The sequence below is a fragment of the Choristoneura fumiferana genome, chromosome 6 (genome assembly GCF_025370935.1).
Source record: "Choristoneura fumiferana chromosome 6, NRCan_CFum_1, whole genome shotgun sequence".
Classification (NCBI taxonomy): Eukaryota; Metazoa; Arthropoda; class Insecta; order Lepidoptera; family Tortricidae; genus Choristoneura; species Choristoneura fumiferana.
This window is the reverse complement of record NC_133477.1, coordinates 1,506,039-1,532,998: the sequence shown is the minus strand read 5'-3', so window position 1 is coordinate 1,532,998 and position 26,960 is coordinate 1,506,039. Positions and strand designations below refer to the sequence as shown.

Below are 26,960 nucleotides of genomic sequence, written 5' to 3'. Positions count from 1 at the left end.
GTTTGTTATGCTTATGTAATTACAATTGAGATTTTTACCGAATCAAAATGTTTATGCAAATATAATATTTCTTTAAAAAAAAAAAAAAAAAAAAATATGGCTCTGTCCATTGGAGGACAATTTTGCCAGTGTCTAGTAGTTTTTGCCGTTGTACGGTAAAAAATTCTAGAAAACGAAATATGAGAGGTAATGGTGGATGAACGATGACCAAATATAATATTTCTCGGTTACTAACAAGTTGCTAAAAATGTGACATTTCGTCCCTCAGCACGACTGTCACAGAACAAGGTACTGGTTTTTAAAAAGTTTTCTATTGATGATTAAAAAGTTTAGTCTACCCCATGTTTTATAATTTTCTCTAGAATTAAGCTGTGTTTCCACCAGAGATGTGCGTGGACGTGTGTGTCATCCGAACTTAGGAATGTTGATCTAGCTGCTAGATTCTAGCAGACCCATTCTTCGATAAGCTTATAAATACTCTACTTTCTCATTTTCCTACTTTGACGTATAATTTCGAGTTATCCATTTTCCATTTGCACCAAATGACAGTAAATCCCTCTAACCAACCGAAAATCGTAATCGCTTTCATACGCCAATAATTGCTTGTGGTGCCATCTCTCGCGACTTTCACAAATCATAACTAATTTGCAACTTATTTCCCTTTTCAACTAATTTGGTACGTAGAGCCACAGGAAGTGCGGGTTCGAATCTCATCCAGCGATCCGAAATTCTTTTCATTTCCAAAGGAAAATTCAATTTTGTTGAGCAATCCTATTACTAATAAAAACAAATAACATTATGCACACTAACACAGAAAAACAAAATCAAGCTTGTGAAATATCTTTATTTCCTTCATTGTTTGATATCCAGTATATCTTGTAAATAAAAGGTAAACATAAGCCCTAAGCTGCATGTAAGATGAAAGAATTTATAAATGACGGGAAATTACAATAGTTCATTTGAATTATCTTGATTTTAATAAATTCTCAATTGTACTTTTCAGATATTTCGAGAAAATCGTTTTCCATCTTTGTTTCGACATTTATAATGCTCTTTAATGTTTCATTGTAAGATGAAATCGCATAAAATATCATACTCGTGCAAAAGATAATCAAAATCTGAAACATTTTACTAAGTTAATATACTTAAGTAATTGTAAAGTTAAAAGACCTAAATACTTGTTAACTACCACCCCAGGGATTTAATCACTATTAAATTAAAAAAAGGCGATTAAATATTTAAGTTTCTGTTATAATTTTTACTTTTAATACAAGCTTCTTTTGCTGATGTACTTGCATTGTTATCTAACTTCATCATCATCATCATCATCCCAGCCTATATACGTCCCACTGCTGGGCACAGGCCTCCTCTCAGAACAAGAGGGCTTGGGCCATAGTTCCCACGCGGGCCCAGTGCGGATTGGGAACTTCGCACGCACCATTGAATAGCTTCGCAGGTTTGTGCAGGTTTCCTCACGATGTTTCCCTTCACCGCAAAGCTCGTGGTAAATTTCTAATGTAATTTCGCACATGAATTTGGAAAAACTCAGAGGTGCGAGCCGGGGTTCGAACCCACGACCCTCTGCTTGAGAGGCGATAGGTCAAACCACTAGGCCACCACGGCTATCTAACTTACATACCCAAAATGAACTTGGATGGAAGATTTGACCCAACAAGAACAAACAGAGCAAGTTCAATATACGTTTTTGTTAAAAAAAAATAGCTTTTTTTGCTGTCTGTAATTTTTGTTTACTGTACTTGCATTGTCATCTTACATTTCCATACTAAATAAATTTCAAATGCCATTAACTGTTGAGGAATGCCGTATTACGGAGACGATCCTGGCCCGACTACAGGATGTCATTGCCAGATTGTATTGTCACCAGATTTACATAGGGTCTGCCAAATTCCAAGTCAATCCGACTATAGGAAGTGGGTTTAATTTAGTTTCCAAGATTTGACCCAAATAAATAAACAAACAGGACAATCTAAATGAGAGCTTATAACAGATCGTAAGCCGTACGTTAGAAATTACCAACTGAGACATGGATGCACAGAAAAACCAGAAAAAGAGACCAGCACTGGGAATTGAACCCAGGTCCTCAGCATTCCCTACACTACCACTGAACAGGAGTACAGACACGAATCTTATGCACACATATTATCTCAGGTTGCTTTTTTCCACTACGCTACATAAGCAGCAGCACTAGCGACATCTATGTTTCGCTCACATAGAGAGACGTAACACTCTTTCGGAGCTAACCGCTCACCCAGACAAGAGAAATCACTATTAAGCAATCAAATTATGATTGGTTATTTGGAGTATTTTGTATTTTTTATTTCAACTCCAAATTTGTTACTTTTAGATACGGTCATCCGTTACGGTCGGTCGGTTCGTTACGGTCGTACGTTAAAAGTTCATCGAACATTTAAATGATGAATTGACATAAATGAACCACGATATAATCTGTGAGTGAAATTATATAAATTGTAAATTTATAAAAAAAAATAACGTGGCTCATTCATGTCAATTCATCATACCTACGTATCAATTTCCTATAACTTCTGCACAGTTCCATAACAGCGGAAACGACAAAAAATTGTGTAATATTGCGACGAAAATAAAACTTACTGAAAAAACTGAAAATTCTACGTGAGTCCCTGCTCTAAACCAAAAATGTTCAGCATTAAATGTGAAATTTCTTCGCGGAAAATAAATAGGAAATATGTCGCCCGTAAATGGTTCACCAAACAAACCTGAAAAGTAAAAAAAAAATAACATAATTTTCTAACAAAAAGTATTTAAATCTCAGAATACCTAAACAGCCAAGCCTAGAGATAGAAGAAGTAAATTTATTATATCTTAAACCAGAGGCCGTATTGCGTCACGTTTGTGTACAAAACTGCTTTTCGCATACAAAAACTGTCATTTGATTGTGATCGCGAGAGTCAGTAACGTTATACGTTATGCCTATCCAATTTATTAAAAGTGTAAACAAACCGATGTCATCAAAATTCTTGTATAAACACCCACTGGACCGTATCAATAACACATTTATCTATAATTCGTGTCTTTTAACTAGATGTCTAATCAATTTTTTCACCAAAGTTCACTTGATTTCAATATTTCTTTTTCATTTGAAAAATCTTCGTCAAAATCTGACGTTATTTTCTTGATTGAAACATATTATAATCTGTAGTAGCATATACTAGCGTAGAGATAGTGGAAAATTTGACATTTTAAAAATCGGTTAATGCGCGGACGAGCGATTTTTATTTACTATCCTTAAAATTAAAAAATAGTTACTGTTTTATAATTGAATAAACAATCTTTGGAATTAAATCAAGAATTGTAAATAATAAAATAGACAAAAATAAATATAAATTAATAAATAATCGATTTACTAAACAGATTAATTATTTTGCAATAGGTTCTAGGTTTTCCACGTCACTAAATGTCTATGGTCGGGTTAATGGCGTCTGTTTACGCTTGTCATGAATTGGATTGGAATACAATAGACCATACGGCCTCTGGCCGTTTGGGGATGCAAATGACTTGTGACGTTCAATATACCTGCTATAAGAGTGTTATCGTATCGTTACATTTCGCACTTACTGGTTATTTAATTTATTTAAACTTATACTTACCAGCAACGGCTAAGTCATATGGAATGCCACAAAAGGCCATATTTTAGCAAAAAAAAATTTTCTTACAATCAATCAATCAATCATTTATTGCGTACAGTCAAGGAAACTCAAACACGTATGTACCATCAGCCAAATAAGTAGTCTACCAATTTTTAAACAAGTTCCTATCAAATGAATATTTCACTAAAGTTGAACTTTCAAGTTGACAGACACCTCTATTGGCATTATTGTTTTATGACATGCAAACTATTATCAGCTTTAGGATGGTAGATCACATATTTGGCTGATAGTATCTGGGTAGAACCGGTAGAACCTTTTCATAAATAATCCATTGCACTATGATTTCTTTGGCAAATAATATACGGGATGTCAACATGACATTAGTAGCACAAAGGTTCAGATTCAGTTTCCTTGGCTGTAAATTTTATGTCCTAAGGCTTGGCGTTTATGAAATCCAAAATCTCACTACTTTTTACCCGACTTCCCGAAAGAGGGTTATTATTATAGTCAAATATCGGGTTCCCTTTATCTTGCATAATATCGTTTCTCCAAAATACACTTCGCATAACAGTAATCAAGTAAGGCTATCTTTTTATTTGTATTGTATTTTATTTCTAAGTAGGCTTAAACTCGTCTGTTACCCGTTACTCCGTCCGTGTAGAATTTGTTTATACCGAATTTCATCTAAATCGGTTCAGCGGTTTAGACGTGATGAGGTAACAAACAAACAGACTTACAAACTTTCGCATTCATAATATTAGTGGGATTCTTATACCTACGACGGTATATACCTACTTACATACATACATAAAATCACGCCTCTTTCCCAACGGGGTAGGCAGAGACACATCCTTCCACTTGCTACGATCCTGGCATACAACTCTCGCTTCCTCTACATTCATCAATCTTTTCATGCATGCACGTCGGTTTAGAGTACTCCTGACCCGACCTTTCTTCAGAACGTCCCCAACTTGATCGTGGTACGTTCGTCTAGGCCTTCCTCTCCCAATATACCTACTTATTTTTTTATATTTATAAGATTTTTAACCCCCGACGCAAAAAGAGGGGTGTTATAAGTTTGACCGCTATGTGTCTGTCTGTGGCACCGTAGCTCTTAAACGGGTGGACCGATTTGAATGGGGTTTTATTGAGAGCAGGTTTTTAGCAATGGTTCTTAGACATGTTTTATCAAAATCGGTTCAGCCGTTTTTGAGATATTGAACTTGGAAGTGACAAAGTCGGGGGTTTTCCAACACTTTGTTGGTTAGGTTATTAAATATTAATTTTTATGGGCGATTAAAAAGCGCTCATTAGCATCAATAAATTTTACTAGGTCGGCATCTCAATAGTTCTTATTGCTTGGCAAGGCTCTTAAGGTAAGTATTATTTATTCAATATAACAAATTCATGAATTCCTATCCTACAATATTGTGTACAATAAATACTAGGTATCTAACATCCAAGACTAAAACTATTTATAAACTAAACTATGTTACAAAATAAAAACGTCATCCAAATTTTCTGCCTCAGGCATTGATCCCAAGACACTGGCAGCATTACCTCTCTGAACTGTTATTCCTAATCTTTGCGAGAGGTAAGTGCCAGCCCTGGGGTCACCTGAGGCCAAAACCAGACGAGTAGATAAGTCCTTGATATTTTTTTTTGTGTCTTCCGACCATGGACCCATTGTCTCGAAAGCAAGCGCCGCAAACTCATGATAGTTTGTTAAAGCTGAGTATTTGCGGCGCTTGTTTATCTGGGCTCTTATGGTTCCATATCAGGAATTTCAGAGTTTATATTTTAAATTATAATTCTTCTTATTAGGTAAGAATCATAAGAATCAAAAGCTAGTATAGTTAAAGTGAGAAAAGTTTTTCCATGTCAAAGTGTTTTTATGTGTGCAGTCTAGCTTAATATATTATCCAACCCTCTCTTATATTATGTTATCAGTTCTTTTAATGCGTACTTATCCCACCCAATCGTATCGTATCTTATTTAAGTTTAGATGAGTACTTATTAATTCTATAAATACCTACTTACCAGGAAAGTAACATAACTGTGGTACAAAATGGTTCTTCCTGTACTGTTTCACAGCGGTACCAATTTCCGGGCTTAAATAATAATCTTCGTAGGCCTAAAATAATTAGAACAAAACATATAAAAAAACAATCCAATTAACATTCTATAGAAAAATATCGAAAGTGACCTAGGTACTTATATAAAAAACCGGCAAAGTGCGAGTCGGACTCGCGCACGAAGGGTTCCGTACCATTATCTATTATACAACATTAGAAATTAGCAAAAAACGGCAAAATAATCAAGTTTGTTGTATCAGAACTTGCCCTAAATATTTGTTTTATTTTAATTTAATTATTTATTTTTTAAGTGATTATACGACTAAATATATCAGCCTTTTTATTAAGATACAATATATTATAACATATCTAAATATCAACATTTTTAAACATACATACTTAACAAATGTTTATTTCCAGAACAATACAGGTGCAACTATAAAATAGGTATATTATGTACAATAAAATTAAATAAACTAAAATTATATTAAATCTAAAAATGGACCCTGCGGCATGGTACCAAAGATGCTGGCAGCATTTCCCCGCTGGATCGCAAGACTGATGCGTTGAGCGAGGAAACTGCCAGCTCTTCGGTCTCCTGTGGTATCTCTGAGTCTCTTTGATAATATTTCAAGCGTATACCTGTTGCCGTTATTAATATCAAGCAAATAAACAGCAAAAAAAAACACATTTGTTGTATGGGAGCCCCCATTAAATATTTATTTTATTCTGTTTTTAGTATTTTTTGTTATAGCGGCCACAGTAATACATAATCTGTGAAAATTTCAAGTGTCTAACTATTACGGCTCAAGAGTGACAGACGGACGGACCGCCAGACAGACAGTGGAGTCTCAGTAATAGGGTTCCGTTGGCACCCTTTGGGTACGGAACCCTAAAAACAGTGCAGAAACGTTGCCTGCCTCTTGAGAACTATGCTGTCAAGTAATGTTAAGGATGTGGGTATATTTTTATGAATTTTTAAGTTTTAGCTGAACTTGAGTTTTTACTATGTGTAAAAAAGTACTGTAGTAGTATATTTTGATTAGAAAAAAATAATCCAAACCGTGTACCTAATAATAATTATATTATAGCTCAGCGAATAAATTAGTAGCTTAAGAAACAGTAAGGTACAGATAGGAAACACAATCAGGCAGGTGCAGGTGGCAGTGTGCAAGGTCCGCCCGGATTGCTACCACCATCTTGCTCGCTAATCCCGCCGTGAAGCAGCAGTGCTTGCACTGTTGTGTTTCGGCGTGGAGAGTAAGACAGCCGGTGCAATGACTGGCACTTGAGGTATCCCATCTTAGGCCTCTAGGTTGGCAACACATCTGCAATACTGGTGTTGCAGATGTTTATGGGCGGTGGTGATCTCTTACCATCAGGAGACCCACTCCTGCTCCCACACATGCCCGTTTGCCATCCAGTCGAATAAAAAAAAGAAAAAGAAAAAACAATCACGGTTTTATACTCTTGAATTAATGGCAAAAACCTTTAAAACGGAACACTTATGTTTCGCCAGGTCTGTCTATTTTTAAAATGCAAAATTGATAGTCGCGCGTTGGACACACACAACACATTGGAAACCTTTCTGGGCGTGTCCGACACGCTCATGGCCTGTTTCTATTCCTTGACTACACTACGTACTCACCTGAACCTGCATATACTCTAATACGTAGAAAAGAAAACCACGCATGCTCCCTGTTCTCATCGTGTATAGCTGCCTTGAAATCATCTTCGTCGTTCGTGCCAATGTCAACGCCTGTAGCAAAACACGATCAGCAGGGTACGAAACTCGAAGTTCGTGTCGTGCGGTCCCTCTGACACTTATACTATTTAATACGAGAGCGAGAGGGACGGTACGATACAAACTTCGAGTTTCGAGTTTCGTAGTAGCCCTGCTGTGCCCTTACTGTAAGTTTTCGGTACAAAATACTTTTCGATCGCGTTCGCGTTAAAATCTCAGTTTGTATGGAAACACGAACATCGCAAACGTTCCGCTAGAGGCGCTGGTCGTGTTTGCATACAAATTGAGATTTGAACGCGTACGCGATCGAGACGTATTTTGTAACCGAAAACTTACACTAAGGGCACTGTGGTTAAGGAATTACTAATTGGACTAATTTATACGCGACTAGTTGTTGACCGCAACTCCGTCTGCATAAAATTCGCTCATCGCTATCCCGCAGGTACTCTTCATTTCACCGGTATAAAAAATAGCATACCTATGTCCTTTCTCGGTAAGCCAACTATCTCTATACCGAATTTCGTTTAAATCAGTTTAGCGGTTGCAGCGTGAAAAGGTAACAGACAGACAGACTGACAGAGGTACTTTTTACATTTATATTATTATTAAATAAAGTAATGATTATGTGTTTTATGCAGAACACGCAGTCTCCTCCACTTGCATATACCTATTATCATCATCATCATCATCAGCCGGAAGACGTCCACTGCTGGACAAAGGCCTCCCCCTTAGAACGCCACAATGAACGACAACCTACCTATTATACAGGGTGGAAAGTTGAGATGGGGCAGCAAGGGCAGCTACTATAGATCCCTTGCTGCCACGCGAAAATGCTCTTAGGAGACCTTTACTAACTTCACTTTTCACCTTTGGTCAAGTTTTGATCAAAGGTAGGCTTACTACAAAACATGCAGTCAGACGTTTTGTTACAGGGGAACAAAATAATTGCTATTGACATAGCAATCTGTGTGTCAGGGGGGAGGGGGAGGGGTTAGACGTAATTTATGGATGGCCCCAAGTTAATCAAAAATCAACGTGTGGCACATAAGTATATTTCGACAGGTCTTTTACAAATTGATATTTTTTTTGTTCGTGTTTATGCTGTATCTAGGCGTCATAAAATGACTTTTTATGCTCTAGTGCATAAAATAAAATCTTCGTCTAAGACCAAGGTAATCAGGTGTCAACAGCCACAAAGAAAAAAAGTTTCTACATATTTTTTTAATAATTTTTAATTTATATAAAACTAAAAATCAATCAAATCAAACATAAAAATAAAAAAATTGAATTATACAAAGATGCTTAAGAAATAAAATGTACATAGAAAGTGATAATTGTTTCAACTGTTGCTATTTCTTTTCCTCGCAATCTAAGTGACAAGCAGTGCCCTTAGTGTAAGTTTTCGGTTACAAAATACGTCTCGATCGCGTTTGCGTTAAAATCTCAATTTGTATGCAAACACGAACAGCGCCTCTAGCGGAACGTTTGGGATGTTCCTGTTTCCATACAAATTGAGATTTTAACGCGAACGCGATCGAGACGTATTTTGTACCGAAAACTTACACTAAGGGCACTGAGTGTAAAACTCGAGCATTAAACCACCGCCGCCCGCGTACCGGCTCGGGCTATATCGTCGTATCCTACGATAAGAGCCACTATCACCATAGGGGCTTTTAGTTTTTATTGTAAAATTGAATTCTACACGTCAAGATACATGTTTATAACTTAAATTTATAATTTTAATATTTTTTTATTAAATAGTAAAAAATATTTTTAAAAAGCCACAATTACGTATGTCTCACTTCTAACGCGGAGTAAAGCCAGAAATACGCTGCTGTCCTTATTCGCCGTGCAAAAAGGAGACACGCGGGCGCGACGAGGGGGCGCAAGCGCCGTTTCTGCGGTACTCGGCGGACAACGCCGGAAGAGTGGCGTGCATTCGTAATGGTTATTTCATTTGTAAGATCATCTATTTTTTCGTTAATTGACAATGAAAACCATAAAACGAATCGTCGAGGACTTACACTAGTGAAAATAGTTACAAAGGATGGCGCTGAACAAAAGAAGTAAACACCAAGTAAATTTAGCGAAATTGATTTATAAAGTTTTTTCATTATTCAGATTCTATTTATTACTTGGACTTGCACGCCAGAGACAACATACTTACAAGCTAGACACAATCCAGTACCTGATGAAATCAGAGAAAAAATTATTGAAAAAAGGCGACTTCGTAGAGTATGGCACACCAGCCGCCACCCTTCAGATAAAAGAGCTCTAAACTCCGCTATTAAAGAACTGAAAGACATGATACACCAAGCTGCAAATGATACGGCAGAGGCCCAAATTAAAGCATTGACAGCCACCAAAGCTACCGATTACTCTTTGTGGAAGGTGTGCAAGAGTGTCAAAAAGCCCATAGCTTCTAAACCACCTTTAAGGGCATCAGAGTATACATGGGCTAGAACTCCAGAAGAAAAGGCCAACCTCTTCGCCAGGCATTTGTCAAAGATATTTACACCGAACGAACCCGACCCTGGCAGTGACGAGACAGACATTGACGAAGCCTTGAACCAAGACTTACAAATAGACTTTCCAATTCAACCGACATCTCCTAATGAAGTGAAAAGAATTATCAACCACTTAGAGAACAAGAAAGCTCCAGGGTTTGACCTCATAGACAAGAAAGTGCTCATAGAACTCCCTAGAAAGGCCACCGTATACTTAACATGTCTCTTTAATGGCATAATGAGAACGGGACATTTCCCTGCGCTTTGGAAAGTATCACAAATAATTATGGTACTTAAGCCAGGCAAGCCAGCACACGATGTATCTTCATACAGACCAATAAGCCTACTGCCGGTGATATCGAAGATCTTTGAGAAAATCCTCCTAAAGAGGCTCATGAAACCACTATTCTCGCATTCAATAATACCTGATCACCAATTTGGGCTTAGGAAGGACCACGCCACAATTGAACAAATACACAGGGTTTGCAAAATCGCAAGAACATCTCTAGAAAAAAAAATATTGTTCAGCTGCTTTCCTAGATATAAAGCAGGCCTTTGACAGGGTATGGCATAAAGGACTTCTCTATAAAATAAAATCCTATCTACCACATAACTTTTATATGATAATGGAGTCATATCTCTCAGGGAGATTGTTTCAAGTTAAAGAAGGAGATAGCACATCAGCATGTTGTGATATACTAGCCGGAGTGCCTCAGGGTTCTGTGCTTGGCCCTGTGCTGTACTCGATATTCACGTCAGATCTGCCTCACAACTCCAGAGCTACAGTGGCTACTTTTGCCGATGATACAGCGATACTAGCATCTAGTCATGACCCTGAAGAAGCGTCTCGATTTCTACAAGAGAATCTGAATCAAGTGCAGGAATGGCTTAATAAATGGAGGATAAAGGCTAATGTGTCAAAGTCCGTCCACATTACATTCACACTGAAAAGAGGTGATTGCCCTTCTGTCAAACTTGGTGACCAACTATTACCCCATAACAACTCAGTTAAGTACTTGGGAATCCATTTGGATCGTAGGCTAACCTGGAGAGAACATATCCGAGCAAAAAGGGATCAACTCAACCTAAGATTCCGTGGGTTGTACTGGTTGCTTGGGAGAAACAGCGTCCTGTCTCTGGACAACAAGCTTCTCATATACAAAATTGTCCTGAAACCAATATGGGCATATGGCATCCAGCTGTGGGGCTCTGCATGTGACTCTAACATCGCTTTAATACAAAGAGCTGAAGACTCTATACTAAAGCAAATTGCCAACACACCCTGGTTCATCAGAAATTCAGAGGTCCATCAACATCTAAGGATTAACACAGTGAAACAAGAAATTCAGTCATATTCAACAAAATACAAGAAGCGACTTGAATGCCACCCTAACCAGCTGGCAGGGTTACTCACTGAGCCTGACCAGATAAGACGTCTTAAGAGGCGCAGAATCCTAGAACTGGATCAACTAATATGAAGATTCAGCCACAGATAGAGCGGTCTCTCGCTGGGACCAACTCTACACGCCATTGATCACGCAACTCATCTGCTCATAGTCCCCGACTGATCGCATGATAAAAAAAAAAAAAAAAAAAAAAATTATTACTTATTTTAGGTTTACTTTTGTATTATTTATTTTTTAGGTTACTTATTTATATATTTACATAGTTTAATGAAGAAATTCACACAATTTAATGAAGTGGTTAATATTACCTAGAATAAAGCCCGAATGGCTACTGCGGTCTTCTATCGCGTAATAGCTCAATTTTATTTGTATAGCAAATGTGTGGCCACAATTTCGGTAGTGTCCTTTTTCTATGTACGAATTATGTTTTGTTGAATTATTGCTTAAATATTCGCTTTTTAAAGATATATTGGGTAGTTTACTAACATTGCGGCTTCATAGAATGAACATAATTGCTTTTTGATAACAATAATTATTTGAAGGTGTGATTTTGCATGTCGATTTTTGGGTCTTATGGCACTTTGAGGCCTTTTTCGCTGTGTATTTAGCATTATTATATCTATTTACCTTCTAATTCTTGTCAGTCGGCCAATAGGCTAGAATATTATTCTCTTATGGTTCTTATAAAATTCGGTATGGTTTCTGTGACTGTTTTATTATTAATAATGTTTTTGCCTGTGCTTTTTAATTTCTAACTATTTACAGAAAAAAATAAAACGAGAAGTCTCACGTAGAAACTGAAAAGAACAAGATCTAGATTATTTGTTTAACAATCGGGACCATATTTTAGACAGTGTACCTAAGTTAAGAAAATAAAGATTACCTAAGCATATTTTTTTTAAAGCCATCGTTTAGTATTTCTTATTATTTACAGACTGGCACCGACAACAACAGCGGTTTGATGTTGAAACAAACCAAATTAATCGCAGTTTTTTTTTCAGAGCTACAACACATAAATAGAAGACAAATTGATGAAGACCGAGTTTTAAATAAAATATTGGTGATATAATTTTGAAAACTTTTCAGGAGCAACACCGAAGTTTTTGTCAACTTGAAAACGTTTAACTTCCTGCTACTGCTGAATTGTTTTCGCCTGATGACATCAACGAAGAAAAAACTGTAGAAAATGTAGAATGTGCAATGATTAAAAGACAATTTTGGAGTTTAGCTCAATTCCGTGTCAGAATGAAAACTTTATGCTTGTAGAAAAACAAAAAGAAACCGATGAAGTTCTAGATGATATAGTTATGCAGAGAGAAGAAATTATTCGTAATTTTTTCTTCGACGATGACATTATGCAAAAATAATTCAGTAGGTATAGGTAGTAGCAAGAAGTTGAAGGTTTTCAAGTTGACAAAAAACTTCGGTGTGACTCCGGGAAAGTTTCCAAAATTATATCACCAACATTTTATTTTTTCGTTTAATTTGTACAATGATGGCTACTGCTTTTTAATGCATCTGAGTTTTATTTAAAATTCAGTCTTCATCAATTTGTCTTCTATTTATGTGTTGTAAGCTCTGACAAAAAATCTGCGCTGCGATTAACTTGTTTGCTTAAACATCAAGCCCGCTATTGTGGTCGGTAACAGTCTGTAAATATTCAAAGTCAAAGTCAAAATATCTTTATTCAATTAGCTATAACAAGCACTTATGAATGTTAAAAAAAAATTTTACCACATTTAAAATAATAAAACGTTGTCTTTAAGAAATTAGTTAATCTTTATTTTCTTAACTTACACTGTCCAATATTTGGTCCCTATTACCAATTAATATACTTAGTTACGATTTCGCGAAGACTAGAAAACAATAACGACTTATATAATAAAAGGTGAATAGAGGGACAAGGAGTGTAGTTACAAATATTGCAAGAGTAAGCACGGACCTTATAAAAGTGAATAAAGACAAGTATCTTTGTATCAATCAAAAAATAAAATTAAAAAAAACCCTGAAGAATTTCATGACTTTTTTATAACGTTACCTCATGAGAAAGGAGGTGTTGCTACTGCGGATGATTAAGACGATGAGAAAGGATAAGGAAAGATCCCCAATGAGTACTGAAGACTGAGTAAATAATAATGTGCAATTTTATTTTTATATTAAGATCGTAGAGAATATTTTGAGTTTCAGAAGTTAAATATTTATTTAAAGTATGTTTTTTTTTTTAGTTTCACTTGCTTCCTTAAATGGGACTTGTTTTATTTTAGAGAATTACTGTGGCTACGTACCTACGCTTTATGATTTAAAAATCTTAGAAAATAAAAATAAAATATTTTTCTTATTTGCCACTTCTTTCTGTATTACAAGAAAAATACTAAAATTAAAAAATGTTGAAACGCAAATATTTTAACACTACAATTTGGTCCTAATGGTAGTTGTGGCCTCGAATTTTTGGACGATAAAAGGCACAATGTAGCTTATGGCCCCTTAAAACTTATTTAGTCCGACGAAAAAGGATTTAAAGGACAAAATCTATCTATAATGTATCATTAAGAACATAAATTTTATTTTAACAGAACCCTAGAACTGTAATACACATTATTTAATTGCAAATTATCAATTCGCTACTTATATTTTGAAAGAAACACAAAAATGCTTCTCCTGAAAATGAGCATTTTGTAATTGTGGCTCTTATCGTAGGATACGACGATATGAACGTCTTGGGTAAAATGGCTCGTTTTATGCTCTCGTTGTACAATCTACTATTAACATGCTCTTTTGAAACGTTTTGATTTAGATTTTTTTTAATTCACTTACGTTTGCCGGCACGCTTAAGAGAGTCAGTACTTTTATAATGTGCTTCCAGACGCCGATTCCAGCAGTCTCCAGCAGTAAGGGGCGGCGGTGGCACAGCAAGAACATGCGTGCCTCGTATCTACAATACAATCAGCCACAGCTACAAGGTGTTAATTGAGATTAGTCGTCATCCAAATTTCATCCATAGGTAATAGAGGTTAATGAACTATCAGATGTTTGAGTCTAACATCTGGTAGCATGGTGTACGGTTGTGTTGCTCTGAAGATGAGCTCTGGTTGAGTTCGAAACGCGTCAGTGTAGTGTGGTGGTGATGATAGATGGGTTTGTGGGATTTGTGTGTGTTCTTACAGTGTGGAGGTGGAGGAACTGCATGAACACGCATATCTTGCATAAACTTAGCTATCATAAGGTCGCGGGTGAGCAAAGAAATTCTTTTAGTACATTGATATGGAACTCCGCAAAGTAACACCTGATTCAATAAATCATGTCGAGCTTAACTCGATTTAAGACGTGTTATTCGGGCTTTTTCCACCTATGAGTGCGTCCCACGATATTTTTACATTACAAAGAGATATTAACCTTATGTGAATAACATTGGCGAAGAAAGCAAACAGCGGCGCCAAGGGGAACACTGCTCCGACAAGCGACACCAAAGCGAACTGCAACACTGAAAAAAAACAGCCAAGAATGAGTCACTCTCGCGCACTGGATGCACTTTTGAATTAGCAACAAGCCGTGGCTATTTCAACAGGACTCTGTTCCATCTCACAGAGCCCGCAGAGTGCAGCAGTGGTGTTAAGATCTGAATTCTTAAGCTCAATAAAGTGGCCTGGTACTAGCCTGTGATCTAAACTGATTATAGTTTATAATCAATCTTAGAAGCAATAGCTTGTGTACTTAACACCAAAGTGTAGGTATTAAAAGCAACGCTAACCAAAAAGTGGGCGAAAATATCATTGGAAGAGCTACGGCATAATGTGTATCAAATCAAAGCTATAGGCGGATATTTAAGAGTGTTTTTTTTACTTTTTAAACATTTTAGTTTTCATTTTTAACATCATTTAGTATTTTTTTTTATCTACACCCATATAGTAAATCCTCAATTATGCGTTCAAAAACCATAGGTAATGACCAGCATTACGACATTGGATTCTATTATGAACACGGCTGTATCGAAGATTTCTGTGTCGTAATGAGATTTCATTCATCACTACAGCACGTTTGGCGCCGCGACCACGTACAGCAGCAGGTCGTCGCGCGCGCAGCGGGCGCAGCTCGTGGGGCAGACATACCTCCCTAGTTCTCGTTAATGCAGGTCATTCTCAATGTTCTTGAACACATGATAGCGGATTTAATATATGGATATAGATAAAATATTGTATGCAATACGTAATTAGGCCTTAAAACACTCATGTGACCCTATTATGAAACTCTGCTACGCCTCTTTTCATAAACCCACACTCGTGTTTCAAGGACCCCTATTACGATACAGTTGCATAAAATACTATTAAGCAATTAAAACCTTATGCTAAAATTCTAAGCCAACTTTATTTTAGGCCACGGTGTAAATTGTAAAAAAGACGGCCTTTAATACTGTAAAAATAGTTTATCTGTTTGATTTTCTCGATCTGAGACCATATATTGTCTAACGCGCAGACGCTTGCTATCGCATTATTTATTTCTTTCTGTCTAACGGTGTACGATGGTGACAGAAAGAGATGATGAAAGCGATGGCGAGAGCCCGCCTGAGACAAAAAGGCCTCTACTTTATCCACTGATATAATAGGCCATCCGACTGAGTGTCTTCCACGTGGCCGTACATTATAGGCCCGCCTCACAGCTCGATCCTCATCCATCGTCCCAACGTGGCTAAGCCAGCGCAATTGCCCCGAGTTCTTCGATTATGTTCCGCTCCGCCACTAGTTCTTAGTTAAAAAGAAATTACCTAGAGACGAGCTGTCAGTAGTCCTCCAACAAGATGGAGCAACGATCTGGTTAAGATCGCAGGATTGCGGTGGATGCGGAAAGCACAAGACCGGTCTGAGTGGAGAGCTTTGGGGGAGGCCTATGTCCAGCAGTGGACGTCTTTCGGCTGACATGATGAATTACCTAGAGAATTGTATTTTCTTGCCATTTTTTCTTCTGTTATTGTGTCCAGTCTGAACTCTCTTTCCCAGCATGGTACCTTTGTAGTAATTTTTTTGCCTTGATTGAAATCTGTCCGCGTATTGAAGATGAACCTGTAAAAAAAAATTAAGACGTCTTTAACTACTATGGGTTTCGTCTCTTGTAAGCTTCAGGATAAGTAGGCCTCTTCAATGATTCTTCAACATTTTACCACAGACCGGGCAAAGTGGCGTGAAAATAGAACCTCCTCTTTTGAAGTCAGTTAATGAAGACGCCTTTACTCGTACTCAGCAGTGGGTGGATGGAGGCCTATTTGATTATTTGATTGATGAAAGGATTTATTGCAATTCGAATACGAATTCGATTTTAAATTTCGAAATGTTAGTTTACGTCACAGTAGGGGACCGAAAATCTGGCAGCTTTCTCGGACAAAGAATTAGCTTGGCTATTCAAAGAAGAAACGCTGCCAGCATCTTTGGGACCTTTGTTTCAGTTTTAGGTTTTATTTTATTTTATGTAAGTATCTTAAGTTTAGGATAGATATTTTTATTAATTTCATGCTTTTTGGTTTTTTTTTTTTTTATACGACTGGATGGCAAACGAGCAAGTGGGTCTCCTGATGGTAAGAGATCACCACCGCCCATAAACATCTGCAACACCAGGGGTATTGCAGACGCGTTGCCAACCTAGAGGCCTAAGATGGGATACCTCACGTGCCAGTAATTTCACCGGCTGTCTTACTCTCCACGCCGAAACACAACAATGCAAGCACTGCTGCTTCATGGCAGGATTAGCGAGCAAGATGGTGGTAAGCAATTCCGCGGACCTTGCACAAGGTCCTACCACCTGCAAAACAAAAATGAAAATGAATTTTGTGAAATGAAAACTTCGAATATGCACAATAAGTGTTTATTCAACCGATGCGGTCGCTACCTGTGTACCCACAGCCCACCCACATTACCACGATTCAGTCGCGACGCAAACGCGCTACTGTCGCGCTTCACCCTCCCTCCCTTCACACCCTCCCTCCGTTCTCTCCCCGATGTCGTCCGAAACCGTCGCGCGTTTGCATTGATACAGTCGCGATGCTGTAGCGCGTTAGTAGTAGAGGTGAGACGTACTAGGCAAAACGCGAACTGAGTCTTGCGAGTACGCGTCCACAAAAAGACTAGATCCAAAGACTAGGTCCACGAGTATCTACGAGTACTTAACTCAATTGACTCATTGCGTAAACAAAATGATTCCCGTAAATGCGCTCCCGTGATTGCGTATACAACCGTTTTAGTGGTTTTACGAATATCGAACTACCGAGTTCCACGTCACAGTTTCAGTCTTCAAATTTTTTTTTTTTATATTAAAAGTAAGTATATTAAATACCGACTAAAACTTCCCTTCATACTTTATACAGGCTTAGGACTGTCAGCAATTTTTATAATTTTTTCAATTAAAAAGTGTACATAAATGCTTGTTTTCAAGTTGGCGGAACGTTGACAGCCGCCGTACTCCTAAATACTCGTACGCTAAAAGAATCGCTGGCGGGAACGCGTAGGTACTCACGCATCCAAGCCAAAACCTATTCCTAAAACCTATTCCAGTAAATACTTCTCACCTTTAGTTAGTAGCTCATTGGCATCGCTTCTGGTAGCGCGTTCCCAATGCGACTAACGCGCGTTAGTAGCGACGCTGTCGAGCGTTACAAAACGCGCGGCAGCATCGCTACAAAAAGTCGCCGAGGGCGAGGGCCCTTAAAGATACTTTCGTCGGTCAGTTTAAAAAAAAACTTACTCTTTAAAGTATGTCAGTAACGGAAGAGCGATATATCTTATAAGCAGCGTCGCAGCCAGTACGGTAAACACTTCGTCGAGACAAGTAAACGGGGCGCAATGGGTGAAGCTGAAATATCCGCGATAAGAACTCCATTCGTGCCTTTGTTTTATGTTGAATACTCTAAACGGCAAATAGTATGCAGCGCCCTAAAATTAAAGTCAATGATGTAAACGGTAGTTGCTGGAAACGGGTTACTAATGTTTCGGCGAATAACGTTTGGCAACCTGTTTCATTTCGCAACTATTCATTTCCCAACTGTTTAATACTTCTGAACTGTAAATATTTCAGGATTTTTATAAAACTAACGTAACCTAACCTAAGGGTTCTACACGATGGCCTGAAATAATCCTTAAATATTTACAGTTTTAGAGTTTGCGAAATGAAAAGTTGCGAAATGAAACAGGTTACGTTTGCGAAAAAGGCAGTATCGGCTGGAAACACATACCTAAATCTCGAATTAGCGTTAAGCTCAGTTTAGTAGTGTGTCAAAATGTATGGAACTGTCAAGCTTAAGCCAGATTTAACGACTACCTAAATCTAAATTTATTTTTGCCTGCAAGACGGCCTGATGGGGCCCCCGGGGGAGCCCGGGGGGTACCCTCGACGCATAAAGAGGGGTGTTATAAGTTTGACAGCTATGTGTGTTCTATCTGTGGCACCGTAGCTCTTAAACGGGTAGACCGATTTGAATGCGGTTTTTTATTTGAAAGCTAGTTTCTTAGCAATGGTTCTTAGATATGTTTCATCAAAATCGGTTCAGCCGTTTTTGAGATATGAATTTTTATAATGACAATGTCGGGTCTTTTACCCCCGACGCAAAAATAGAGGTGTTATAAGTTTAACCACTTTGTGTGTGTCTGGCTGTCTGTGGCATCGTAGCTCTTAAACGGTTGGACCGATTTGAATGCGGTTATTTATTTGAAATCAGGTTTTCTACCAATGTTTCTTAAAACATGTTCCATCAAAATCGGTTCAGAAGTTTTAGATATATTAACAAACTAGGAAGTTGGTTAGTTGTTTAATTTCTCTATGGCTGTTTCTTTTCTCATGTATATTTACCTTCACCCATGCGTAGTAAAACATTAATGGAAATGTTAACATAAACGACCACACGAACAACTTTAAAAGAGTACGAGCGGAAGTAAGACTCGTACGTTCTGTGATTTTCTAGTTTAGTTAAGAAGTTCAAGGTTTGTCTGAGCATCTGAAAAAAAAGTGATAATAAGTTTTTGGTCAAATTTCTTTTTTAATACAAGCTTATTTTGATAACAGTACTTTTTGTTGGCTGTACTTGTACTGTCACCTAAGCTACATTTGCGTACCAAATTTCAAGTCGATGCCATTACCGTTAAAGAGCTACTGTCACGCAATTTTATACCAAATTTCGGGTCATTCCAACTACTGGAAGTTAGTAGAATTTAACTTGCAAGATTTGATTACAGACAGACAACGTGACAGGTGAAACTAAATAAAAGCTTGTAAAAAAAGTTGTCGGATCAATTTAACTTGCAAGATTTGATTACAGACAGACAGACAACGGGACAGGTGAAACTAAATAAAAGCTTGTAATGAGGATTTCTTGACAGGCAAAATATCGCTAGATGACGTTAGTGTTCAAAGCCCATTTGATGTTAGATACAGTTTTGCTTGCGATTGGCATAGATGAGCCAATCTATGATCTGAGACCCAATCGGAAGCAAAACTGTACCTAACGTCAAACGGCCTTTGAACACTAACGTCAAAATGTGTTGCTAAGCGCAGAACTCGGGAACGTCTGGACCGATTTCGCTAATTCTTTATTTGTTGTGTTCGTTATCAGGACAAGGTTTTTATGGAAGAAAATTTAGAAAAAATACAACGGGGGCGAGGCCGCGGGAAACAGCTAGTTTAGTTATAAAACCAATCAATCACAAAACGTGTCAAAAAAACCGTGGAGGCCCAGTGGTTATAAACTATCGCGTCTCAAGCAGACGATCGTGGGTTCAACCCCGGCTCGTCTCACGTTTAAAATTTACTACGAGCTTAACGGTGAAGGAATACATCGTGAGGTAACCTGCACACACCTGCGAAGTAATTCAACGGTGTGTGTGAAGTTCCCGATCCGCACTGGGCCCGCGTGTTAACTACGGCCCTATCTGAGAGGTGGCCTGAAACAATGAAATGGTACTCACAAATTCTCCAAATATTTGAACGACAAATACCACTTGAACGGCAAATATCACCACAAGAGCTATTTCTACCCAAGCAAGTGGTATTGTTTTGCGTGCCAGCAAAGTTCGATCCACGTAGCGTTTGTACATGAACATCGGAATAAGCAGTGCGACCAATCCCGCAATCTGAATTGAATAAAAATTATTATAATAGTTAATAGTAGTAGGTTGCCTGTAGGGCTGCCATCCGTCCGGGTTTCCCGGGATTTGTCCTAGTTTAGAGGGCGTCCGGGGAGCGTCCGGGCGGGATTTCATTTGTAGTCTGGGTTTAAAAATATTTTGAATTTTTAGACCAATGTAATTAGAATTTTTCGTAGAGTTAATTTCCAGCAAGCTCTAAATCGTTTTTTAAGGTTTTTATTTGATTGGCCTATATATTATTATACCGACCAAGTTTAATAAAAACCTAAACCTGTTGACATGTCCGGGTTTTGGGCTCCAAAATCCGGGGTTTTCACGCGTCTTGTCCTGGTAGCCAAATTTTAGAGATGGCAAAAATTATGAGCTAAAATATGTCTAAGTTAAAACCTACCAAATGTCATTTAAATCATCCAGCCGTTTCAGCGTGGATAGCAAACACAAGCACGCACACACACACACAAACTTTCGTATCCTGTAATGGATAATAAAACGTTTGGATCTTTGAAGTCTTATTCCATAACGCAAAAATTAATCCACTAATATAGAAAAAAAATTGGCCCACTGGTAGTTTAAAGACATACTTTTCATCTCGGAAAATTACACAGTACCCTTGTTTGTTTATAATATTAGTAGAATAGTTTTTTTTCATGATAGTCAATGGATCTTTTTTAAGGCACTTGTCCCACCGAAAGTGTGGAGGCGATTAGCTATCAACTATTTTCTCGCTCAAGAAATGAACAATCCATACTATACTAATATTATAAATGCGACAAGTTTGTGTTTTTGTATGTTTATATTGACGACCGGTTGGCCTAGTGGTTAGAGAACCTGACTACGAAGCTTGAGGCCGGGTTCGATTCCTATGTCGGGGCAGATATTTGTATGAAAAATGTATATTCGGTTATCGCGCGCTGTTCCCTCGGGAACTGTGCATTTTTCCGAGATAAAAAGTAGCCTATGTCACTCTCGGGCCCATAAACTATCCCTATGCTAAAAGCCACGTCGATCCGTCGCTCCGTTATGGAGTGAAAGACGGACAAACACACTTTCGCATTTACTCGTATAATATTAGTATGGATAACGTTGACTGTAGGTACGAAAGATTTAAATTTTGTTTGTTAAAATGGATCGTTGTCGCTGCCATGACTTATACTATCCGTGTTATTTGAGATTGTAACTATAGTGAAGATATTAGTAAGTAAGTAAATATGGATGTATTGGCTCACCGCACTTATACAAATGATCGATATAACAATCAAACGTATATATCTAGTGAATCCGACAGCATATGATATGTCCAGACCAGTACGTGTAGACAGAGGTTTACTCAGATAGCTCCTTGAATAGTTCGTCCTGTAAAATAAAGAGGAACAGGGAACATCCTTTTAGTCCGGACGCACAATGCACATTCGCCATTTTTAACCCCCGATGCAAAAAGAGGGGTGTTATAAGTTTATGATTGGTTTTTTGGAGTCTTTTTGTATTTTTTATTTCAACTCCAAAGTTACTTTTACGTCTGTCGACGAAACATACCTAGATGTCGCTAGTGCTGCTGCTTAAGTAGCATAGTAGAAATAAGCAACCTGAGATATTCTCCCATGCTCACGCATTCTGTTTGTAAAATATACGCAAATACATACAGTAATATTGGTCGTCATTAGTATTAATAGAAATAGAAATATTAAGTAAGTTTTGCTTGCCTGAATGCGTCTTTTGTTCGATCAGTGTTTATTTCCCACAGCCACACCCAATAACTTTGTTTGCGTTTCCAAAGGACGTAGAATGCAGCTGCTATAAATAATTAGATCGCTTTAATTTATAAATATAGCCCATTTATAACATACTGTTTATTGCTACAATCATCATTACACCTGGCTTTGGGCGCGAACACAAAGCACTCATGTCGCGAATAAACTAAAGTGGACTCTACGCTGCATTACTGCAGCGGTCGTTTAGCCGTGCGAGTTTGAAAACTTTAATCTACTCTGCCTTAAAGGTGATATCAGACGGTTCACTTGATTGAATTTTCACTGGAGTGAATGAATGCTTTGTTGATCTTACTGTAGCGCCATCTAGTGAGCATCAATAGAAACTCCGACCATGTTCAACGTCGCGCTATCGAAGTTTCACAACTCGGCCGCATTATATATATGTCGGCGGCCGATCGTAAAATCCGCCAGATCACGAAATTCCTAGGCATATCGTGAATCGCCGAAATTTCATGAACTGGCCAAAGGACATCCGCCATATCGTTCAAAACTCACCGTTTAACGATTTGCCTGGTGACGTTTAGGCAGATCATGAAATTCCTAGGCATATCATGAAATGCTGCCATTTCATGATTTGGCCAGTTTAGGCAGATCAAGAAATTCCTAGGCATATCATGAAACGCCGCCATATCGGTTTTGGTACTTCGCCGGCCGCTGCCGGCACGCTCGATTCGCTCGCTCGGCTCGTGCGTTGTGGTCACAATTCATTACCACTCGTAACCTCTCTTCGGTTCGCTCGTCGTACCTAAATTTTTCTTTTTTTCGACATATTACGATGTGCCCGGTATAGAGAATATCGACGAATGCGTTGCTCTAATCGATCTGCCGTATTGTTTCTCAGGCACATCGTGATATGCCTGGGCAACTTTTAGGCATATCATGAAATGGCGGATTTTACGATCGGCCGCCGACATATACAACTACCGATGTTCGTCCTTCGGACTTCGGTCCCCGGGCATAACACCTGCCTGGAGAGAGAGATCTCTTTATTGGAGATTCCACATTCACATGGCTTAGTTGAAATAACGTAATAATGAACAATCATCCGAACCCTTAGTGTAAGTTTTCGGTTACAAAATACGTCTCAAAATTAAAATCTCAGAGTGTATCGAAACACGAACATCGCAAACGTTCCGCTAGAGACGCTGTTCGTTTTTCCATACAAGTTGAGATAGTATTTTGTAAACGAAAGCTTACACTAATGGTACCATATATNGACTTATTTTCACTACGGCGGATAATCATAGAATAATTTGTGATCATTTATAAACGAAGTAAAATTGTTATTGGACTCGTATGCAGATTTATGGAGTGAAGGCTTGGGCCAATTTAATAATTTAAAGTAACACTTAGGCTAAAAGACAATGTTAAGCCAGTATTTTTTAAACCCAGACCAGTACCCTTTGCCCTCAAACGTAAAGTCGACGAGGAACTCGAGCGGCTCGTAGGCATGGGCATACTAATTCGGTAAATTTTTCGAATTATGCAACGCCTATTGTACCGGTTTTAAAAGGAAAACGGTAATAATTGCAGGTGACTACTCGGTAACGCTAAATAAAGATTTAGTTATCGATAAATACCTATGCCGCGTATCGAAGAAGTCTTTGCTAAATTAGGAGGGAGAGAAAGGTACACTAAGCTAGACCTGAGCAACGCGTACAACCAGTTCGTGCTGAGTGAGGAGTCCCAGGAGCTCACCACCATCAGCACCCGCGCGGGCTGTTCAAGTACACGCGGCTCGTGTACGGCTGGCCAACGCGCCCGCCATCTTTCAGCGCGCTATGGAGACGCTGCTGCTGGGCATCGACGGCGTCAGTATCTGGCTCGACGACGTCTGCGTCACCGCGGTCCGACAAAAAACTCATTTACACGACTTCGCGAAGTACTTTTTAGAATGAAGAGATGCGGTTTGAAATTACAAAAGGAAAAATGCGAATTTTTTAAACCGAGCGTAACTTATTTAGGATACGTTATAGATAAAGACGGCTTAAGAACTTGCCCTAAAAAGGTGGAGGCTATTATCGATTCCCGCGACCCAGCAACGTTTTAGAGGTAAAAAGTTCTTAGGTATTATTAATTATTATAGGAATTTTATTCCGAGAGCGTCTAGTATTTTATGCCCGCTACATGAACTCCTTAGAGTTGATGCGACATGGAAATGGGGCAATGACCAGGAGAAAGCGTTTACGCAATCAAGAGTGAACTGGCATCGGAACGCGTTTTGACACACTTTGAGCCGAACGCACGGCTGGTGCTGAGCGTGGACGCCGGGCCTGCGGGCTAGGCGCCGTGCTGGCGCGGCCCGAGGGAGAGCGGCCGCTCGCCTTCGCGTCTAGGTCGCTTGCCGCCAGCGAGAAGAACTATAGTCAAGTTCATAAGGAGCTGCCGCTATAGTGTTCGGGGTCAAACATTTCCATCAATACCTATACGGGCGGAGCGAGCCATTTGTGCTAAGGACTGACCATAGACCACTATTAGCCATATTCGGAAAAAAAACGTGTTTCAGTCATGGCAGCGTCGCGTTTACAACGCTATGCGATCTATTTATCTGCTTACAATTATACAATTAATTATATAAGTAGCGATAAAAATATTGTAGCGGATTATTTTTCTAGGCGCCGTAGCTGCTAGCAAACCAGAATTAGATAGTATCAGTTAGTTGTAGCTGTTTGTCAGACTTTTTGGACGTACGATATTTCACCGATTTTGTTTGATGATATAAAGTAAGCAACTGCCTAAGACCCCGTCATGCGAGGTATGAAAATTTACGGAATACATAGCCGTTTAAAATAAAAATGTAATACATTACAACCGTATTTTTAGATGCAAATACTGACCTAGAAATCGAAGAAGGTTGCATTCTTCGAGGCCCTCGAATCGAAAGCAAGAAAGAAAGAAAACATTGTTACAAGACTGACGTGAGGAAACTAAGAATAATAAAAACAAAAAAAAAAAATTGCGGAAAATTATGGTGGACAACTAAGATTCAGAAATAAGAATCGTATCAGATATATGCACGCTTTGTTGTGTCGATGCGGCGCGGCCTGTACGCCGCGCCCTCCGTTTGTTTTTGCGCGCCCCGCCTGCCCTGGCAGCGCAAAATCGACTATATGCAGGGGCAGAGGTATATCTGGTATTCGTAAAGCGCATTCACTAAAGGAATGAGAATACTTTACATTTACATTTAAGAAATCTCAACAAATCTTCATTGTAAATAAGTAAAGATATTTATTTTCTTTGTTTGGTTTACCTAACCTTAGTACCGGAAATGACTAAGTAAAACTCAAGAGACATAAATGTCATTTTGTGACTTTAACGGATTTATTTATTTTAATATGGAGATGAAAGTCGCTTGCAAAGAGGCCAATTTAAAATTTAGTTAAAAATTTGCAAGAAATGATTAAATCGTAAAATAGTCAGAGACTAGTTCAATTATGTTTGATTTTTGCTATGAGAAATTCTCCTTGGTTTTTTGTTTAGTTGGCAATTCTGCGTACATGGTGTAAATTACAACGAGAAGCGCCTTTTGCTTAGGAAGATTAATACTGGGTTGGGGTTGCTGCAAAACTGTTTAATATCACCCATATTATTTTTTATAATTCTGGGCCTACAAATTATAGTACTTTTAAATTCTTACATTGAGTAGATTCTGGGCCAAGCTGTTTATTACGAAATTCGGTATGACGGGTAGCTAAATTAACAAGTGAAAAAGAAATCAGAATGTTTACTGTGGACGTTCAAGGTTTAGGCTTGTGCATTCGCTCGTCGATCAGCTGTGCATACTCCGGGCGCGCTCATTAATGAGTACGCGGCCGGCCGCGCCCCGCCCGTACCGCCCTCGTTCATCACCAGCCCGCTTACGTCGCCTGCGCAGGTGCAAACAACAAGCGTCTAATGTAACAAATGCTCAAAACAATTGTATACGTAAATGTCGGAACACACAATTAATGCTAAATGATAATAATTAAGAAGCTCAAGATGTTCCGATAATGACTTTTATGAGTGCGAAAATCAGGATGTTACTTTGAGGAGGTAATCCAATGAACATCAAACCCGGCTCACGCACGCCTTACGATAGTCCCGCGCGCGCTGAGCTGCCTCAGCCGCCGGCCTCCACTGTCTTGGGTGATACACAAATCACACAAATCCTCTATCACCACCACCCACACAACTGACGTTTTCGAACTCAAACAGAGTATAATTCATTAGTGTAACCTACCGTAAATATTATTTCGTTGTTGAAGCTTAGAATAATGTTGGAGGAGTGATGGTATTACTTTACCCACCTTTACTGTAAAAAAATTTACACCAAATGAGATAAAAAAAATATTTTTCATAGTTTTTCTCAGCAATCTCAACCTACAATGAAATAAAAAAATGAGCAAAGTCAATCCAATAAAGTCAACACTGGACTGGACATGACAGTTGGACACAACGACAAAAGCCCATTTGATCCAAACAAAAAGTCAAGTCATGACATAGCTCCCGTTATTTTGTTTTATTGCTTTTTACTGCAGCCGTTTACGGTGCCAGTTTTATTACTTAGAGGACTATTTAATTCCAGGTTTATTGTCCTTGCATCAACTTTGAAAGGGAACAAATCTTTTACGGTCAATGTTCTTTTCGCGTTCAATAAAGGGCTCTTGACGTGAGGATGTATTACGTTGCTCTGTAAAGAAATGTTTTATCGATC

General features: G+C 38.5%; 2 protein-coding genes across 2 annotated transcripts in view; both read right to left on the bottom strand.

The window, feature by feature from the left end:
* The window catches only part of LOC141428799 (uncharacterized), a 164,328-nt gene that overhangs the window by 108,535 nt on the left and 28,833 nt on the right, over positions 1 to 26,960 (bottom strand). The window lies entirely within an intron of this gene.
* On the bottom strand, positions 1,063 to 22,280 carry LOC141428461 (uncharacterized). Its single transcript, XM_074088456.1, has 11 exons — positions 22,199 to 22,280; positions 21,725 to 21,851; positions 20,319 to 20,483; positions 18,106 to 18,293; positions 16,303 to 16,433; positions 14,754 to 14,860; positions 14,194 to 14,311; positions 7,371 to 7,481; positions 5,688 to 5,781; positions 2,632 to 2,756; positions 1,063 to 1,118 (listed from the first exon to the last, which is right to left on the bottom strand). The coding sequence occupies exons 3-10, from the start codon at positions 20,451 to 20,453 to the stop codon at positions 2,744 to 2,746; spliced, it is 897 nt and encodes a 298-aa protein (XP_073944557.1). The 5' UTR covers positions 20,454 to 20,483; positions 21,725 to 21,851; positions 22,199 to 22,280; the 3' UTR covers positions 1,063 to 1,118; positions 2,632 to 2,743.

What these genes read in the sequence shown, in the direction of transcription:
- LOC141428461 (XM_074088456.1), bottom strand. Translation starts at nt 20,453, where the DNA reads ATGTTCATGTACAAACGCTACGTGGATCGAACTTTGCTGGCACGCAAA. An exon ending in AAGAAAATACAATTCTCTAG is followed by an intron (nt 14,861 to 16,302) that starts GTAATTCATCAT and finishes GTTTTTTTTCAG; the next exon opens with TGTTGCAGTTCGCTTTGGTG. An exon ending in GGTTAATATCTCTTTGTAAT is followed by an intron (nt 14,312 to 14,753) that starts GTAAAAATATCG and finishes ATTGTATTGTAG; the next exon opens with ATACGAGGCACGCATGTTCT.